Here is a 19720-nt window from a genome sequence, read left to right as displayed (position 1 = left end):
CTCACGCTCAGGCGGGAAGCGCGCGGCGGGCAAAAGGGCGGGAAACGCCTGAGGGGACGGCGAGGGGCTTTGGATCGGGGCTTGGTGAGGGGAACCGAACGGGACACAAAGGTTCTGGTTCTGCTTTCAGAAGACACAAAAGTTCAGCAAGGGAAAGGTAGAGACTTGCAAATTTCAGGCACAAACTTTGTGCTGTTCAAAAGAACCCCAAAAACAAAAACAAAAAAACCGATCAGGTTCGAAGGGTCGGGAGCTCTGCCGCTGTGGCACATTAATGCTACAGTGTGTCTAATTCCCCACGAAGATATGGTAACATTGTGAAGATATAGAAGGGAATAACAACCAATACCAGCGTAACTCTTTGGAAATTATACAGATTTCAAGACGCTTTTGAAAAACACACTTTCAATAAGGAAAATGCCACGATCTTAGAGAGGCTTATACAGATAAAATCGGCAATGCAACACGTTTGCTGAACTTTTAATTTGAAAAGCACCTTGAAAATTGTAACCTGACATAAAATTTCTGGGTTTTTTTTTAGTTATGTGACCGACACGGAGTGAAGTCAGTTTCTGGAGTTGTCTATAGATGAGTGTTATCCCAAATCTTTAAATCATCTGGTGAGTGGATCTATCAGAACCAAAGTCAGCTGAAGAATGGTTTGGCAAGTGGCAAGAGGACAGAAGTAACAGGTATGGGGATTGCTGGGAACTTCAGTGTGGGATGGATTTGGTTTAAATTGATAAAGCCATCTTTTGTTGACTTCAGTAGCAGCGCTAATTTCATCTGCATACCCAAGTAAAAGCAACATAAAGTGCTGGGTTTGTTTTGACGATTTGTTATCAGAAAAAAATAATTTTAATTTGTGATTTTCCTTTTTTCCCCCTTTAATGGAATAAGCTTTAAGGTAAGATCCACAGGAAGATCCCCTTATCACACAAAATTTGTAATGTGTGGTTAGACTACACACTAGTCTGTAATTCTTAATCATTCTTTTAGAATAACCCAAAAGACAAGTTAAACCAAATTAAGATCCAGTTTAAGAGAAGCTGAAAATCCCTGTTCTCTTGCCTAATGATGAAAAACAAGTGGAAAAGTCAAAGCAGCACACACTTCTGCAAATATCTGACAGATTTTGGAGACTGTCACTATATAGAAAGAATTGTTACTACTTCTAGTAGGAATAGTTATTATTATCTATCACTTATTTTGTAATACGAAAACTGCCATTTCAGATAAATCAGATTGTTTCTACTTGAAAACGTGCATGAAAACTGGATCTAAAGGATCCAGTAATATTCGTGAATGGCATTACAAATGTTTATCCCTGTTTTTACTGTTATTCCTTTCTAAAATCATTACTTTTCCTCTGCTATTTTCACTGTTATTACTTTTTAAAGCAGAACCAGAACCTTTGTGTCCCGTTCGGTTCCCCTCACCAAGCCCCGATCCAAAGCTCCTCGCCGTCCCCTCAGGCGTTTCCCGCCCTTTTGCCCGCCGCGCGCTTCCCGCCTGAGCGTGAGGGGGACAGGGAGGATGAGGAGGGTGAGGAGGAAGGAGCGAGGAGCAGAACCCCGGGGTGGGCACCGCGGAGCCGGGGGCGCTGCTGGCGGGGGAAGGAAGGCGAAGGAAGGTTGGCCAGCCCCTCAGCAGGGAGGAGCGGCGCGGAGCCTTAGGAGAAGAGCCCTGAGGTGTCCGCAGCCACGTCGGCCGGACCGCACAGGTGGAAGGGGAATCGCCTGGGGACAGACCCAGAGATCCAGGCGGCGGCCGGGCGGGAGGAACTGAGGGCCGGAGAAGCTCATCCTCAAGGTAAATCTCCGCAGTCCGTAGGGGAGCTTTGAGAAAACCTGTCGGCTATTTATTTTTCCTGCCAAGCCGTTTCTGCAGAGGGCATAAGAACCTGCTTTTTGTTTCTGTGGAAACCCCTTTAAGTGTAGCGCCTTCATTTGAAATGTGTTCAGCTACTTTAACCAAATAGTAGTGGTGAAAACCCCCAAACTCTATCATAATTGTTGCTGTCTTGGAGAGTGATAGCTTTTGTGAATACTCTTTCTGTATGGAAGGGAACAGTGAGCTCAGGTCCACGGAGCAAGGTGTTTGGGTGGGTTTTTGCAGAAGCAGGTGTTCCTCTATTTTTGGTGTTAAACGGAATATGTTTTTCCAGGACTTTTCCTGCCTTCCTAGACAGGTCTTTCTAAAGGACTGACATGTTATTCAAATGCTGACAGTCGTGATTTTTGAGCACCCTTGTAGAGTAAGCATGTTTATTTTCTCCAAGAAAGCATGGTCTGCAGCTAAGGAGAACGAAGCAATTTCCCAGTCATCCCTCCAAATATTTTATAAACGTTTTCAGTTCATCAAGTTCATTACAATATAGCACAGTGTAAGCTAATTACTCAGAGCTGGAACTTTACATGGAAACCAAACTCTCTTTTCAATTCCAGAGGGAAAAACAAACAAACAACAAAACAACAAAAGCAAACAGAACAACAAAACAAAACAGAAACCAAAACCAAACAAACACCTAAACAATTTCAAGGGTTAAATGTAGTTTTAAGTTGCAATGAGAGGCTTACTGTGACTTTGTACATCTGACTTATCTACAGGAGCTTTTGTGACTGCCTTAGGGTGCTGTGAAGATTAACTTTATACATGCCCAATACCTTGAGAATTGCAAAGAACTGATGATAACAATTCCTGAGCCCCATGAGGACTTTAAAAAAATTGGGAGGCTTTTGATGTGTCCTGTTTTACTAGGATTTTTTTCTTGGGTAATGTACTTTACTGCTGAAAACTGGGTGGGAGGCGAAAATCCAGAGTTGCACAAGATATTCCCACTGCTGTTTTAGTCAATTAACTTGCATCTGAAGAAAAACATATGACATAGAGCAGAAGGGAAGAACTGTAGAAGTTTTTACTGAGCCGTGGTTTTCAAAAATAGCATATTCAATAGGCTTCTGTTGCTGCTGGTAAATTATACCTTTCAGCTTTTGAAATAATCTGGTTATTGTTAGTGTTTTAGTCACAGCCTTTGGTGTGTACTAGGCAGGGAGAGTGAAAAATCTGCCTTGGGATTTTGCAAGTATCTGCTGCTCTGGTAAAGTGAAGCTGGATGTAGCTCTCTCTGGGCTGTTCCTGAGGCAGACATGGTGTGACGGGGCAATGTGGTCATTTCAGACAGACACCATTCCCAGGGGGAAAGCCACCATGTGTGCAGGCACACTGGAGTTTGTTGAGAGGTGGCCAGTGCAGGCAGGACTTTCTCAAGGCTCTGAAGAGGGAGCAACAGTCTCAGGTCATCTTTAAATGGCAGGAGAAAAATATGACCATTTTTTTAATGAGGAAAAAAATGTACAAGGAAATTCACAAGGAAACAGAAGAACTTATCATACTCCCTACCCATGGGTGTGTAAAGGAGACAGATTTCCATATTACCTTCATTTGTCTGTCACACGTTCTGGGGATGAGCCAGCTTTTGTCAGGTGTCACAGGAGAGCACTCAGGATTCCCCCATGCCAGCAAGGCCAGGATGTGGGTGTGCTTTCAGATAAGGTTTTGTCAGATTTCCTGTGGATTTCATTTCTTTTCAGTAGATTTGTCTGTCACTAAACAAGTACCGTGTACCTAGTGACAGAAGAGATGATTTGTCCTAGAAACGTGCACTGAGGAATCCCGACAAGGGGATTCTTGGCTTTCAGAAGTGCCAGAGACCCTCGTTACAGCTGGGTCCCGAACCATTTTTCTTCTGGAAACAAAGTTACTGTTGCAAACTTTTACTGTTTCCTGCCATAGCAAACACTGTTACTCCTTCCCACCCAGCAAAGTGCATTTAACTTGAAACACAGCCCCCTTCCAGGTGCGATGAAGAATAGTAAGAGTGGAAATTCCTGCAGATTGCAGGGGTGTGCCCGGATTCAGTAGATCCATCCTGGGCTTAATCTCTCTTCATACCAGCAGTTCAAATCAGCTTCACACCAGAGGGTTTAAGTAATGTGCCTCTGAATACAGAAACACGTCTGATGGCACTAAGTGCCCCGACACTTCTGAGAGAACTGATCTGCAGCTGTGTCCAGGAATCCCTGGGTACACAGAGGTGGCTGCTTCCCTGCATCCCACTAACCCAACTGACACAGGTACACAGCTCCATTTAACATGGAATTCACAAAAACCCAGGATGCTTTTCAACAGGAAAACATTTTTATTGCATCGTGTATTTAATTGAATTATCATGAGAAATCCACCTCTTTGCATACAATTTTCCAAAGCAGAGTAATGAAAATTAGTAATTCTTTATGAGTTATGACACTATGTCATACAAGTAGACAAAAAATGTCTAAGTCTCTCCAGAACATTTACTGTTCCTTTAGATCTTGTGCATAAATACCAAATATTGTAATGTAAACTCATTTAAAAACCAATCAACTAACCAACCTCAACATTATCTGGTTAAAAACCAAACCAGTCATGGCACAAACCCCCACAATTTCATAGAAATTATTAAACCTTTCTAAGTATTGAATAGGGGCAAAAAGGCTTCAGGGGCAAAACTTGTGATTTCATTCGACATTACATTGTGCAAAAAGGTCTGAGGTATTCTGCATTAGAGGCTGGAGAGTTGGAGTAGGAAAAAGAGATTCAGCAAAACATTCTTGCCTGAACCAGGTTTTACTCCCGTGTAATCCTGGACAGACACGGAAATGTTAAGTGCCAGCCAGCACTCTTGTCATTCCTGATGGAAGGGTTACCCCCAAACATCAGCACAATCCATTCAAACCTCCCCTGCCACACTCTCTGCAGACATTTGCAAAATCATCTTCAGGATGGGCCCATCTTCTTTTCAGATATTCATGCTGTTTTATAGGAACATTTTGGCAAACAGAATTTGGCAGGAAGGAGTTTGCACAAAGGAGGAACAAGTTCTGAGAAAGTTGCTGAGAGGTCCAGCAAAGTTTCCACTGTTTTATCAAATGCTTCAATCACTTTATCTCAGTCAATACAACCATGCAGAGGATTGGGCAATAACAAATATGAGGAGAGAGAATGAAACAGAGAACACCTGATCTACAAACCCATCAACACTGGAGAGCTGAGCTATTGTGTTCTCATAGCATCTGTTTCCTGGGATCTTGTGGCAAACAGGTAACTTCATTCCGAGGTGTTCCTTCCCTCACTCACAGTGCGTTGGGTGAACTGTAATAGGCAGAATTCAAATTACAAAGCCAGCCAGGAAAATTTTCCTTAAGTTTTCTTGCATAGACCAGATAATAAATCCCACAGAGGGTGTGGAAAAGATGCCTGATGGTGATGATGGAACGTACTGAGGCTAGATTTGCAATTAATCAGGCATTTGTTGTGCATCCTCTCCCTGACAACCTGCTGGGTTGTCTCTTCCCCAGCAAAGAAGCCACTTTCTGGACACGTTTGGTGTAACTAACCAGATTTCCCGCAGGAATCAATAACAGAATGTGGCTCGTTATTCTTGGGTTTGACCCCCCCAAGAAGTAAGTTTGGCCCCAGGCGCTGGCCACAGCTGGCCCGGCAGGTACCTGCGGAGGATCCTGGTGACCAGGAGCTTGACCCAGGGAGCGACGGGGTCCAGGCAGATCATCTGTCCCTGCTTCGTCGTGGCTCTGCAGGCGAGACAGGGAGGGGGTGAGGCCGGGGCCGGTTCGGCGGGCCGGGGCTGAGGTCGGGCACTTACATGACCTCGGGCACGGCGCAGTGCGGCCCCTCGGCGAGGAACTCCAGGCGGGCCAGGCGCCGCGGCGGGATCACCTCGGACACGGTCCGCACGCAGCGGCAGCGCAGCTCGCCGGCCAGCGGCGCACCTGGCAGGAGAGAGGAGCCTTCTGAGCCTCGGCTCCGGGGTCCCCCGAAATCCCCCGGCCCCCGGACGGGCCCGGCCCCCCGCGCACCCCTGCCGAGTCCCGGCCGCGGACGGATGGGTAATCCCGGCTCTGTCGCTTACCCTGGCAAAGAGCGGCGGCGGCCAGGAGGAGGAGGAGGCGGAGGTGAGGGTTCATGGCTAGTGCTGGCGACGGAGAGGGTGCAGGAGCCGGCGAGGCGGCCCCCTTTCCCTTTCCTGCTTTTATTCCCTACCGGGAGCTGCCGGGGAATTTCCCGGAGTGGAGCCGGGGGGCAGTACCCCGTTGGCCCCTTTCCACCAGTGGGTGTGTGCCGCCAAAGGAGCAGGGCGGAGAGAGAAGAGCGGCTGCTCCCGGCACAGCGGCTCCTTCAGGTCCGGGAGGGAGGGAAGCCTGGCACTGCACCGTCCCGAGAATCGCCCAGGGTCTGCTGGGACCCCAGTCTTCCAAAGGAGCGGCGGCTTTTTGTGGGCGCTCTCCGTTAGCTTTCAGGGTGCAAGGTGCTGAGCCAAAGGGGAATTTGGGTTCTGGAGCTTGCCTTGCTGCCCAACCGTGTGCAACCACGCACTCTTACTCAGTGGGCATTGCTCTCCTGAGCACCCCTTCATTCACCTAGATTTTGAAAACCGGAAATCTTTTTTTCCTCAGATTTCCATACCTACACTCCACCACTGAAAGCCTTCTGTTCCACGCCGTTGCAAACAGAGGTCACTCTCTTTCTTCATTCCTCTCAAGGCATTTTGCTAAGTTCAGTTATAAAGAAGCAAAATAGCAGTTTTCTAGGAGCTTTTAATGAAAATGAGATGCAGGTTTTCTAATTTTTTTTTTACACATAGGTTTAGATCAGTTATGCTCAGCACACTTTCTTTTGTAATGACTTTTAGTACAAAATAGAATGTTGCACTTTATTTGTCTTGGTTTTTGGTTGGGTTTTTTTTTTGGAGTTTGTTTGTTTTTTTTTTTTTAGCAAATCTGTTTTCTTGCACAGACTTTTGTGGACGTGAGTGGGGTTCATCAAATCAATTTGTTCCAGGGACAGGCTGCTATGTCTTGCCCCATCTGCCTGATTGCCTTAGATTAATGAACTGTCTGAGAGCAAAACTGAGTCAGGACCCAAAACAGATAAGATACAGCATGTAAAGCAGTCCTAAAAAGGGATTAAGGAGATAGCAGCAAAGACTCTCATTCCTGGGCTCAATCATCTACAGCTCAGCTGCTTCCTACAGCTGCTGGCTTTGTCCCTCAGGAGATCAGCCCTGCAGGAAGATTGTATGTCACAAACAAATGGTGATTGCCCCATGTTATCAGGAAATATCTAATGACTAATTTGGACCCCTACCAGATGCAGCTTGGTAAGATATCCTTGGGAGCATCTGGCTTTTAGCTTGGTCTTAAAAGGAGGCTACATGGTCAGCTTAGGGGCAGCCATTAATCAGAAACCTTCACTGAGATCCCTTGAGATCCCTTGAGATCATGGAGGTGGAATCACCATTCCCTCCAGGTTATAGCCACACAAGTCTGGGACTGTGAGTTCCCCGTACGGCTGTCCCAAGGAAGTGCCATGTTCTTTGCAGGAAGAAGGATTTGCCCAGCATGAGCAAACTGAGGCAACAAGCAGGTAGGACGGTGCACAAAATCTGCTTTGGGACATTGCAATTATCGTTGGCAGATCCAGCTCGGGATGATGTGGGGAGTGGATCACTCATCGTCACTCGTGAGCAGCCAGATTACACACTGCTCTTGGACAGTACACATGAGTAAGGACAGCTTACGTGACAGCACTTGGCTTTATGCTTGTATGCCTGCTCACAAGAACTGACCCATCAGACTCATTCCACAGTGCTTACTGCTGAGGAAATTCCAGATGTCTCCCGGGGTCTGGAGTGTGAGGCTGTTTGTAGCCGTGGAGCAGCAATGTGTGAAACTCTGCAGCCAGCTCTGCCTCAGAGCCCTGTGCCAAGAGGAGCAGCAGTCAGGTCACGGACATGCTGCGGTGCAGCAGATGGTACAGAGCCTGGTCCTCTGAGTCAGGGCTTGCACAAACAGGCCTGGAACAAGGAAAATGGGTGTCTCTGGGACTATTTCAACATGCAAGACCATCTGCCTGAGCAAGGCTTTGTACCTGCAGACTTCTTCAGATTGCTTCTAGCTCCCTTCTCTGGGAATGTCAATAAGGCCTCTTCAGTCCAGATGACAGCAGCAACAAGGCTGAGCTGTGGAGTGACTCTCTTCAATTGTTCCCTCTCTCCTGTTTCCCTTCAGCACCTTTGGCAAAATGCCTTTAGCAAGTACAGAAAAGATAGGGAGCAGACAGCATCACTTTAGAAAGCTGAGTTTTTCCCTGCCTGCTGCCCTCTTTCATTATAGATAAGTTTGCCATGCACTGAGCGTAGGTGGAACAGATAGAATCATGAAATGGCTTGGATTGGAGGGGGACCTTGAAGGTCATTTTGAATTAAGTTTAAATTAGTTGTTGTGAGTGATGGTGTCAGTGTAGCTGGGACAGAACTCACCACAAGGTTTCTATTTGCCTCACTGAAGCTCCCATTCAAGTCACCCAGCTCTTTAGGACAAGCTGCTGTGTGAAGACACGCCAGGATTCCGTGATTCTGTGAAATCTCTCAGTGTCCTTAGCCTGGGTCTCGGGGTTACTGGGACACAGGAAGCAGTCCCAGCTCAGGCAGGCCCTGAATAGGTGCATAAAGACAACAAACCTCATGGCTCAGTTGCCTTCACATTATCCAGTCCTTAATTCATACATGCAGGAAATGATTTGGCTCCTTTGTTTCAGACTTGGGCTGTGTACCTTTCCACAGCAGGTATTTATTTGGCTTGGTACCTGTAGTGGGAGCCATTCACTGGCAGCAGGCCCAGGAGAGCTACAAGACAATTAAACAAGAGATGTCTCACTTCAACAAGCGAGGACTTCTCCTACGTGCACGAGAATTACTTTGGAGGATGTGTCCCAGATACAAGTGTAAGGTGAACTTTCATCATGGCCTAGGAACCATTTAACGTGGGAAATCTCTGGAGGAGAAGTCATATTTCCTCCAGGGTCTTTATTAGGAATTATTTATGTTCTGATCTGTAAAATGTTGAGTCACTGCTACCTAGTACAGACTAAAGTCAGAGGTTATGGACTGCTGATATCCTCCCATCTTCATTATGTTACCTTTTTTACCTATACCAGTGTGTTCTCTAGAATTCCCTGGCTATGATGAGGTGCTGCTCCCTAGCACCTATGATTCCTCCTGTGGATCCAGCTCTGTCATGAAGTACAAACATATTTGCAGGAGGCAGAAACCAAATTTTAAGCTACAGTTTCATGCAAGGTAAGTTTTATGTCTATCAGATGTTTCATTTCCTTCAGTTTCTCAGTGTGTTTCTCAAGTTTTGAAATGTTTCCAGTCCGTATGCCCTTGAAAATAATAGCAGAAGATGTAAGAGATTGACGTGTCCTGGTGTTCACCTTGTGTCATGGAGAATCCCAGCTCCATTTTGCCAGCTGCATCATGGCACACGTCACACATTGTTGTGTGCTTATTTCTGTAATACCTTTTGACATGTGAAAATTCACATTTAAAATAATGACCTGTAGCAAATGATGCTCAGTATCTTCCTGCCTGCCTCCCTGCATCTTCACCTAACTTTAACATTCAGGAGCCCTCAGGTTTTTTTTGTTTCCCTTCCCCAGAGCTAGAGGGTTTTCACCCGTGCCCACTGCTGGGAATCAGAGCGTGAACATACACACACACACACTCACACTGTTGGTTGCTGAAAGGAATGTGTTTGTATTACTCAGGCATTACCTTGGCAAATAGAAGCTGTTGGCTCTGAAATCCGTGTGTTTGGCCATCATTTCTCTGTTTTTCAGTTCCAGGTGCCAACTGACCTTTTCTGAGATGGCTGATGGGACTGCAGAGACTGTGGTTTCACTGTCATCTAAGTGGGACTCCTGGACGCACAACAATTCCCAAAAAGTGAGTGACTGGTGGTGGATTCACTGGTTCTGGTATTTTACAACAAACATATAAGGAGACAGGAGGGGCTTTATTTTGAGTTTGGGACCCAACTCTTTATGCAATTTGCTCTTACCTCTGCTGAGGGGTAAGAATCTCCCAGCTTTTTAGTGGCAGGCATGATCCTGGACCAAGATTACAACTATGTGACTCCTTCCACCCCCAGAGTTGTTCAGTTGATAAGCCTTTGAGGTCATCACAGCTTCTGAAAGGCAGAAAGAGCTCCTCTTGGCCTTACCAGCAGCAGAAAATGCTCTTCATCCTGCTAATTGCCTGCAGGCTTTTGTCTTTGAGTCTGTGTGAACTTCATAACAAAGATTTCAGTCAACTTGGAAATGAGCTGTTTGGAAATAAATACATAAAAATTTGTTCCATCTGCAGGTAGTTGGAAGTAAAGATAATATGAGTCTCTTAAAGAGTAAACTATTCACCCCAAAAAAAACCCAATCCAAGGCCCCAAAATCAACATGTCCCCCAACATGGCTTAAGGCAATTTCAGATTTCAGACTCAGTGGAGCTGAGTAATTTTTGGGAGTGTGCTTTGAATAGTTGTGGTCTTTTGGTTATAGTGATGGCATCACTTGGAAAAACAGTGACACGAGACAGCTGACCACAAGAAAATGGGAACGCTCTTTGGAATAATCACAAAATCTTTGAAGTCTTCTCTCATGGCACCCAGACTTGAGTCCTGTCTGTAACTTTCATTGCTTGTGTTGCAATGAAGGAAAAATGAAGAAGTCATACTTGACTTAGACCCTAGGAGACACCAAAGCTGCCTACACAGGGAATGCTTCCTTCCAGCCCTTTGGGTGCCATGTGCAGGCTCAGTCTCCAGTGTACTTGGACTCTGTAGTAAAATCAATTGGATTGTTCCTGGCAGCAAAAAATGGCTGCCATTTGTTGGCAATGATTTTTCTGAATTGTTACTGAATTATCCAAAATAGCCTACAAAGCAGCAAGTGGGACAAGTATCCTTTCAACTTGTTATAGGGAGGTGTTTAGAGAAGGAGGTGTTTGGAGGAAACACACTGATAACATTTCTGGTAAATGTGATCACTGCTGAGTTTACTGTCAATGGTTTTCTTCCCCATTATCTCGTGTTTCTTTCTTTTTTCCCTTCCTTTTTTTAAATATCCCAATAGTGGGACTTCAAGTTTCTTCAATGCATGCAGAGTACCGGACTATGCCAAGACATTGTGCTAAAAGCTGTGGGAAAAATCATGAACAAAGTATTTTTCTTTATTAAGAACTAAGAAATTGAAATTGCTAGTGAGTGCTGCTGTCAGGAGTAAACTGAGGTGACAGGAAAGTAATCAAGCTCAGAGCATTCCATGGAAAACAGGCTACTGAAAAAGGGCAACATTTGATTGAATTGAAATTCAGCATTTTTACCTTTGGTTTTCTTCTAAACAGTGCAAGTCCCCATAAAATGAAATTGATCAGGACATTGACTGAAAAGAATAATTTCACTTGGCTCCAAATATTATTTTGCTGTGAGCTAAGATTAGTTTAATTTAGATGATCTTTGCCCTTAGCACTTGAATTTGACAAAATCAGTGCTTCCTAGTGAGGTTTTTTTTGGTTTGTTCAAATCCTCATTTTTCTAGGGAAGCACTGTTCCACCAGCAGCCTTTCCATCTGGATGGCCCTGGCTTGTATTCCTGGTACCCATCATTTGAGACAAACCAAACAGGGTACTTTTCATGCATTTTCTTCTTTTTTTAATGGTCATTTTAGTATCAGGAGACATTGCATGCACTCCCTTTTCCTTTCCTCCAAGCAGGAATAGTATTGTGAGGACTTTTCAACCTGGAAATGACTCAATGATTCCAGCATTTGGCCTGCCAACAGGTCAGGTGTGTGCAGGTGGATTGACAGCTCTTTCCCACGTCCCATCCTCAGCTGAGTGTCCTGCTGACCTTGGTGAAAGATTTGTGTATGCAAAAACCACTTGGGTTTTCCTTGGTGGTAACAAGGAGTGGGTGAAGCTGCAGTGTTCAACACGAAGCAGCTACACCAGAGCCTGTTTTCTTTGGCTCTTCTGGATGAGATTGTGCTCAGGCTGAGCGGTGCTTACGTCAATTGCTTCTCTTTTGCAGGATGATGGGCTTTGCTCTCAGAGGTGAAGCACCAGACAGAGAAGAAAGCAGAAAAAGAGGAGCTGATGGAATTTTTGACTGCAGGGATGCAGTAAGTCAGCAAACCTAGATTTATTTGCTTTATTATTGGTCTACTGCTGGCAATGCCTGGCTCAGCAGTGAACCAGCTGGGTGGCTGTGCATTCCTTTATTGGTTATTGATAAGTCTAACACAAAGCTTTCAAAGAGCTGGGATTTTTGACAAGTCACTTGCTCTTCACTGTTTGTATTGAGCGACTAAGTTCCTTTCAGACAAAGGTCTGACACCTGCATGGACAAACTCTCACATTTCAGTAAGAGCAATAGAATGCAGGGGTTGTTCCAAGTTCTGCTCTTTGGTCCTTTTCTGGGCTTAGTATAAATTGCTTCTCCTGTACTTTCTACTTTTGCAAAAGCCTGACCAAAGGGAGAACAGGAGTCTCTCTTCTGTTGCTCATGATGATCTGCTGCTATGGCAGGTGGCTGTGCTTTTCTGAGTGCCTGTGAATAGGTACTGGCTTTCAGCTAGAAACCTTGCCTTTTAACTGCCCTGTGATTGTTTCCTCTGTGCCTGTGCTTTTGCCCCACACACATTCCCACATGTTCTTATTTCCTTCAAGAAGTTCTGCATCAAGTAAAAAAGAAGTCCATGTGGTCCATGCTCTCATTCACATGTCCTGTCTCACTCTTCATGAAATCTGCCACTGATGCTTTAGACACACTTCACACAGAAATGGTACTTCAAGCTTTTGCAGTTTTATTGGCATTTTGGCTTTAGCACAACAGCTAAATTCTGATTCTCCTGTCTGCCTGCAAACTTGTAAAAAGTATGACCTTGAAAACAGAGGAGGAAAAGAAGAATTGTCAGTATTTTGGAAGTCTCCTTATTTCAGTGCAAGCATGTTATATATGTCTTTAATAAAAGAATCAGGGCCAAGAGAGTGGACTTATTCATTTGCTTCTCTTATGAGCTATGAAGCTTTCATCATTCTGGAAAATTATTTCAAGGAAAAAGCTAGAAATTGTGAATCCTAGGAGTGCAGCAAGAATGTTACTTCATGCTTAAAAGTTACTTTTGTATTTAGCTGAGTCAGAAAAGCTGCTTAACTCTCGTTTTCAAAAACTGAAGGCTCCTTTGGAGGTAAGTTGATTAACTGGGTCCAAATATGCTCTCAGGCCACTTGCCTAAGGACTTCTTACTTCCACAGATTTTTGTAAGGTGACTATGTACGAAAACGTTTTCTGCAAAAGATAAAAACTTTAGAATTTCCCCAGTTCATCTGTCCTCTAGTAAGGAGTAGGAGAAATCGACAGACTGATACTGGAGTTGCCAATGTGCACTTTGGGAGGTGCAGTGTTACTTCATTTTTCTGCTAGTGTCCTTGGCTGAGTCGGTGGAGATGGGCTCTGGGAAGCCTAGTGAAACCCTTTTCTTTCAAAAAAAATGTTGATCACATTCCTCACGAATTTGAACTTCCATGGAATAAGAAAATTGCGTGTATCAGAGGTTGATGCTTGTTAAAATAAATCATATTTGTAAGTGATGAAAAGTTATTCAGCATACTTATGTTGAAATCTGCCCACAGAAACTTGAAGAGACGTCATACTGCTGCCTGTTTCATGAAAGGGCAGAGGAAACGGTATCAGTGAGCCTGGGTACACCTATAACCTTCCAGATTCTTCCACAGAATCTCCCTCTCCAGAATTCCACTGGAATTAGTCTTTGCACTGACTGACACTTGCACTAATGGTTTTCACTAGAAGTAATGTAACTGCAGGTAATATGAAAGTCAATTTTCATGACATTTTTCAACAGCAGAGATCTCAGGCTTTTTTTCTTATAGGTGGCAAAATTCTAGTTTCACCTGTGCACACAGAAACAAAATGCCTATTTTCTGACCCCAAAGTTTCCATGGCAGTTTGTGCAATTTCCAAAGGATCCATTTCCTGTGGAGTTGCTCATGATATCTTGTTATAAACAAGAATAAATTCCCGAAACAAATCTGCAATATCAAGTCTGTCCTAGGCATAATTTTACTGGGAAAATGGGATTTTCCCTTGTTGTGTGATAAGAGCATAAGAAAAGCAATCACTTTAGAGTGGGAAGCAGTCCATGATCAAAAGCAAGTTTAGCACGTTTGTCACCTAATACAAAACCAGGATGTTTATGTTAGCCAACATTATGTTTATGTTAACCAATATTCAGCACAGACAGAGAAATTGAGGCCGAGAAACTCATGTTTGCATTCCCTGTACTTCTAAGGAAGAGTTAGAAGTGTTTTTCAGGGACTTTCCAGTATTTCTCCCCATGACTTCCTCTATAGTTTGCAGTGTTTATGCATTAGGGAGAAATATACTTTCGTTATTGCAAGGACAGCAACCACAGACACTCCAGGGGACAAATTGCAGTTGTCCATATAAGAGCAGAACTCCAGCAACCAGGCATGGGAAGGGGAGTTTGAGGATAGGGAGATGACCAGAGGTTATGCCTTGGTCAGTTGATAGTTGCCACTTCTCTTGCCCCCCAAATGAACCTGTTGGTGCAAGAAGGAAATAAAAGTGGTTTGAAGGAAAGGTGAAGTAAGGGGCCCAGAGCAAAGGACAGAAAAGATATGCAAACAGCTCTGCTGCATTTCATGGTGTGAAAGGCACTGAAATGAAAGGGAGGTGATGAATGCACACGGCAGCTCTAAAGTGGACTGGTCTCCTGACAGTCTGGTAGAAAGACAGTTTAGATGCTAAATGAAGTGACTGAGGGGAGCAGAAACTTTCATGAGACTGGGAAAAGAAGGAGATGGACAAGAGCACGTAGTTAGCTGCAGTGAAATCTCAGGGTCCATCCTTCCCTGTGGTGCAAACGTCCTGACCCTTAATCACCCTCTGGCCAGCTGTGTGCTGTGTAACACAGACATGCACATGTACCCACACAGACACTGACTGCAGGCTCTGCAAGTTTCCAAAGTGTGCACTTCCCCGTGGCTTCTGCATGGCCTGATAGCTGGAGGCTCACAGGGCACCTTGTTCAAAGGGGCAGAACTGTTCTAGCTGATGCTAAAATAACACTGGTGAAGGAGAGGACCAGCCTGAGTTTACTGAGAAGGTTCTTCAAGAAAAAACAAGCCAGAGACAGCTGTCTTATTTTATGATCACAAAAATGCCCAGCAAAAATCCCTCTGCTGTTTTATTACTATCTAGATCGTAGATAAAAGTGAAATAAGAGTTTGCATCCCTCAGATAAACAGTTACACTCTAGTTATAAACAACAGTCTTTAAACTTATGCCCTTTCTCTCTTATTCCCTGATTCTGGAAAGTTTTAAGAGAGGGAGAAGTCATGTGCTCAGCATACTGCATTTCAGGGATCAGTATAGGAAGCACTTGTTACACCAGGACAAGTGCTTGCTCTTTGGCTACCCAAAGTAAAGGTGACAAATTCCCATTTCTGTGGTCAGATAGTGGCCTTCTGTTGTAGTAAAGATTTACCATTGTGAGGCTCAAGTGGACACTTAGTGGCGTTTAGGCATCTGGGTGTAAAACTCTTTTATCTGCAAGGGAATTAAAGAAGGGGCCTTGCCCTAGATAGACCCCACCAGTCCCCATAAACTGGGAACAGTCTGAAGAGAGGAGAGTGAGCCACTTAGCCCACCTTAAGAGTATGTGTTAGTGTAGTCAGGAGTGCCAGGCTACCATAACAGGGAGAGTTATAGCACCATGGACTTAAAAATACTCATTTCATTTCCAGAAATCAGGCTGGCAAAAATAAAGCAGAATTTTCAAATCAAGCAAATGGAGATTTAAAAAACCAAGCAGAAAACAAATGGTTTTTTATATATAAAACTTTTAATAATACATTTTTAGGATTAATTACACTCTCATAATCAAACTCTAGGTGTATAAAATGCAGTTTTTTCCATCAGCTGATGAAGTAGCTAATTAGACATACAATCTACTACAGAGTAATGAGATTGTGAATATTTCTCCAGAAACAGATGGCAGGAATAAAAAATCCGGTAGAAATTAAATAAATTATAACTAGTTTCTTTCTTACATAGAAACTGCTCAATAAATACATTTATAAATACCACGGAAATCACAATCCATAAATACCAAACAGAGCATTACACATTCTGCAGGTTGGGTTTTTCAAGTGAGACAATGACAGTTCACAGTCTGGCCACAGGCCGACTGTGGCTCAGGAAGCTGTTGTTAACACAACATACTGGTGCGCTCCAGGGGAGCAGGAGGGTTCATCAGTTTGCTGGTGAAATAGCAAAATGATCAGGCTTAGTGTGAATAAGCTGCGCTGCAGGTGCATTGCACCTCACTGCATGTTTGGCTCAAGTGGCTGCCAGGGGTTCTCCATCTCCTTCAGCAAACCACTTTTCCTTCAGTGTCCCGGGCAGCATGTCCCATGGACAACACTGACCATAGCGAAAGACTTCCTTAAATACATACAGTTAAATAAATAGATAAATAAATAAAACCATCCAGCATTAACATCATAACACTGATGCAGGATGTGGAAGACGGTGCACTACTTGAATGATGCTTTTCTCAAACATTTCTCTTGACAGAGGAGCAGAAGCAGTTCCCAGATTTTTTCTGTCTCAGTGTTTCTTAGAGAGGAGAGTCAGAATTGTGTTCAGCCCTGTTAAGAGGGGAGGGAAGAGGATGATTTAAAAGAAGGTTCAAATTACCACAGATCAGCATTGCACAAACAGTTTAGTATGTGGGGTCTCTTTCCAATTCTTTGTGCTGTCTTGAAGCACAGGGAGAATAAAGGTGATGTTTTGAAAGCAACTGCTGAAATCCCAGTGTGCCTGCCTGGTGTCCAGCTGGGAAAGCTCTGCAGCATGAGCTTCTACAGCTCCTCACAGCAAGAACCTCATTAGCTCAAAAATAACAACTAAGTAAGAGGAAGAGGACTTTTTTAAAGCCTTATTTTTCAAAGGGAGAAAAAGATTTCTGCGCTTCCCTGCAGACAGAGTTGCTGGTAGTCAGAGGTTTAGCACTGACACACCAGCTTGAGCAAGGACCCTGAAGCACAGCCAGAAAAACTATGACTGTTTCTAGAGTTAAGCAGGAAGCTGCCCTGTTCTTTAAATCTAATTAAGAAAGAATGGGAAGTATCGCTATGGAATCCTACAAACTGGCTTTTTCTGGGAGGTTTGCCACTCAGCTGCCCAGACAGAAAGGTAATGGGACTTACCTGGCCAAAATTGCCTTTACAATCAGCTGTACCCAGGGAGCAGTGGGCTCCAAGCACACCTCTTTGCCACTCTTCAGAGTAGCTCTGCAAAACACAGAATAAAGAAAAGTCAGGAAACTACTACATGGATTTATTTTACTCACAGAATGTAATCTTGCATTTTCAGAGCAGATAGTATAAGTTCATCCCAGCTACTCTAGGTTAGACTTGGCTGTTTTGCTTTATACAACTGAAGAGACCAGAACCATCCAGAATTGTGTGAGTCTCTGTGTCTGCTCTCAAAGCAGACACACAATCCCAAAAATCTTTCCCTCTATATACGAATACTTGTTTTGGATGTATTTATGTTACTAAAGCTTTCTTACACAATTATTGAAACCTCCAGTGGTGAAAAGGTTTGTTTGAGCAGAATAAGGATTTTAACATTTTAGTGCCTTTGTGCTGTTCAGACCAGGTTAGGCTGGTTCATTGTTTCCCTAAATCTGCTTACTGGAACTTAGTTTTTCTCCTTGAGTCTGCCTGCCTAATAAATGTAGGATTCAAACTACATCATTACCTTATGCACTAAGAGCTGACAAGTCCATGAAATTCACATTCTACTACTTGAAACATTTAATGTGTTTCCTGACATCTGAACAATGGTCAGTTCAGGAATATGTAAGGACATAGAGATGGTGAAAAACAGGGTGTTTCACTTAAAACCATCCCTCTCAAAATAAAAGCCAAGTCTGTCTGCATGAGGTCAGCATGCTGGCTGTGGTGCAGCCTGAAAGCCCAGCAGCAGTGGCAGCAGGGCAGGGGAAGGGGAGGGATCCTCTTGCAGAGCTACTTACATGACTTCAACGTTCTTGCAGTGGGGGCCGCTCTGTGTCAGCTTCACATCCTGAATGGATTTCGGGGGGATGAACCGGGAATGAGTGGCTATGCACTGGCACCGGAGCTCAGTTCCCATCCTTGCCAGGGTCCTGCCTGTGAGCAGAAAAGGCACATTGGGCTTTGACAGGTGCTCTTATGGTCCATGGATCAGACATAAAGCACAGCTGCTCCATTGCAACAACATTCTCAGTTAAACAACTGCATTTTCCAAGCTGCCTAAATCCTCATCTTGGGGGAGGGTTGCTTAGGTTTCAGGGGAAGTGATGCCCAAGTACATGGGAAACTAAATTAACAAATCTTTTAAAAATGAGCCCACATACTTTGCAGTTGCTAACCATACTGATTACACGGTATGGTTAATGGCATTGTTTTAATATCTGGATCAAAAAACTTGGTCATTCTGCAGAAGACAGAGCCCTAGATTTGTTCATTAATTGGAAGTTTGCCCATGTTTCTGTGTTCAAATTGTTTGCTCTCCTTTTCCAACTGTGTACTACTTGCTTGAGGTGGCACGGTCACTAAGAAACAAATATGAGATGATAAACTGTTATTTGTGTGGGAGGGGAGAGAAACATTAAAGCACTCCAGAGCAAAAATCTGTCTCTAGCCACAGAAGAACCTGCCTCTAGCCACATACACTGCAGTAGAAACAGAAATAAAGCAAATGCAAGTTGCATCCTTAAAATATTTCCCACAAGATGTCAGTAACTCTTCAGTCTGAGGTCTATATGGTAGATTTCTGACTGAAGAGAGGTGCTGAAAATCTCTCAAAGGACACTAATTTAGTGAAACAAATAGAAAGCTACCCTGCAAGGACAAGCATCTCAGTTGATGCCTCGGCAAATCTGCAGCCAGGGGGACTTTGGGAAGCTTTACTTACCTTGAGACACAGCTGCTGAGATCAGGAAAAGGGCCAGGACAGCTACGAGTTTGCCGTTCATGGTGGACAGGAGTTTCTCGCTGGCCTGTTTAGGTCTAGTTCTGTGAGCTGGAGTCCCAAAGGGTTGTTGATTCCTGCTGTGTGTGAGGACTGTGGATTCCTGCTTATATACTGTTTTGTGCCCAGCCTCTGTACTCTGCTGGCATGGAGATTGCGTTAGAGGAATTTCCCAGATACAGTAAATATGAGTCACATGACTGTTGTGAAACTTCTTCCTAGATGACGAGGAATTATTCTGCAGATACAATTAATGCAATGCATTAATTTATTAAAATATGTCCATGATAAGTCACACATTCCAATTATTTTGGTAGACTTGTAAATTTTGTGCTTTTTCTAAAGCATATCCTTATTTAATAATACAACTTGAGAATGGTTTCAGTTACATTTATCATATTAATATAGTACATTAATATATAATATAATAATAATAAATTGTCACTTATTATTATTTTCTTCAGGGTTATAACTGTTCTTTGTAGGTGTATCAGATCTATACTTGAGATACTGAATTTCTTATTCCCACTTATGGAGACGGCTTCTGCTTACCTGATATGAGCCACCAGAGTAGAATTCAGGCAGTGCTGAAATTACTCAGAAGCTCTTTGCTGGATCATGATTTTACCTCAGCATCATTTTGACATCAAAGGTTTTCATTTTAGTTATTTTCTTCCTCTGTTCAAGGGACATGGTT

The 19720-nt window shown here is 43.8% G+C and overlaps 2 protein-coding genes across 2 annotated transcripts; both read right to left on the bottom strand.

Annotated features, from left to right (window-relative positions):
* Positions 1 to 5174: 5174 nt before the first annotated feature.
* Positions 5175 to 6104, bottom strand: LOC103823469 (alveolar macrophage chemotactic factor-like). Its single transcript, XM_030238773.2, has 4 exons — positions 5972 to 6104; positions 5705 to 5831; positions 5550 to 5633; positions 5175 to 5193 (listed from the first exon to the last, which is right to left on the bottom strand). Exons 1-4 carry the CDS (start codon positions 6024 to 6026, stop codon positions 5175 to 5177), a joined length of 285 nt encoding a protein of 94 aa, XP_030094633.1. The 5' UTR covers positions 6027 to 6104.
* Positions 6105 to 15890: 9786 nt separating this feature from the next.
* Positions 15891 to 19101, bottom strand: LOC103823445 (interleukin-8-like). The gene is made up of 4 exons (XM_009098521.4): positions 18967 to 19101; positions 18044 to 18179; positions 17211 to 17294; positions 15891 to 16649 (listed from the first exon to the last, which is right to left on the bottom strand). The coding sequence occupies exons 1-4, from the start codon at positions 19025 to 19027 to the stop codon at positions 16619 to 16621; spliced, it is 312 nt and encodes a 103-aa protein (XP_009096769.1). The 5' UTR covers positions 19028 to 19101; the 3' UTR covers positions 15891 to 16618.
* Between the last annotated feature and the right edge of the window lie 619 nt (positions 19102 to 19720).

This window comes from Serinus canaria, chromosome 4 (genome assembly GCF_022539315.1).
Source record: "Serinus canaria isolate serCan28SL12 chromosome 4, serCan2020, whole genome shotgun sequence".
NCBI lineage: Eukaryota > Metazoa > Chordata > Aves > Passeriformes > Fringillidae > Serinus > Serinus canaria.
This window is presented reverse-complemented; position numbering and strand designations above follow the sequence as displayed.

What these genes read in the sequence shown, in the direction of transcription:
- LOC103823469 (XM_030238773.2), bottom strand. Translation starts at nt 6,026, where the DNA reads ATGAACCCTCACCTCCGCCTCCTCCTCCTCCTGGCCGCCGCCGCTCTT. An exon ending in CGCCGCCGCTCTTTGCCAGG is followed by an intron (nt 5,832 to 5,971) that starts GTAAGCGACAGA and finishes CTCTCCTGCCAG; the next exon opens with GTGCGCCGCTGGCCGGCGAG. An exon ending in TGCGCCGTGCCCGAGGTCAT is followed by an intron (nt 5,634 to 5,704) that starts GTAAGTGCCCGA and finishes TCTCGCCTGCAG; the next exon opens with AGCCACGACGAAGCAGGGAC.
- LOC103823445 (XM_009098521.4), bottom strand. Translation starts at nt 19,027, where the DNA reads ATGAACGGCAAACTCGTAGCTGTCCTGGCCCTTTTCCTGATCTCAGCA. An exon ending in TGCAAGAACGTTGAAGTCAT is followed by an intron (nt 17,295 to 18,043) that starts GTAAGTAGCTCT and finishes TGTGTTTTGCAG; the next exon opens with AGCTACTCTGAAGAGTGGCA. An exon ending in GTAAAGGCAATTTTGGCCAG is followed by an intron (nt 16,650 to 17,210) that starts GTAAGTCCCATT and finishes CCCTCTTAACAG; the next exon opens with GGCTGAACACAATTCTGACT.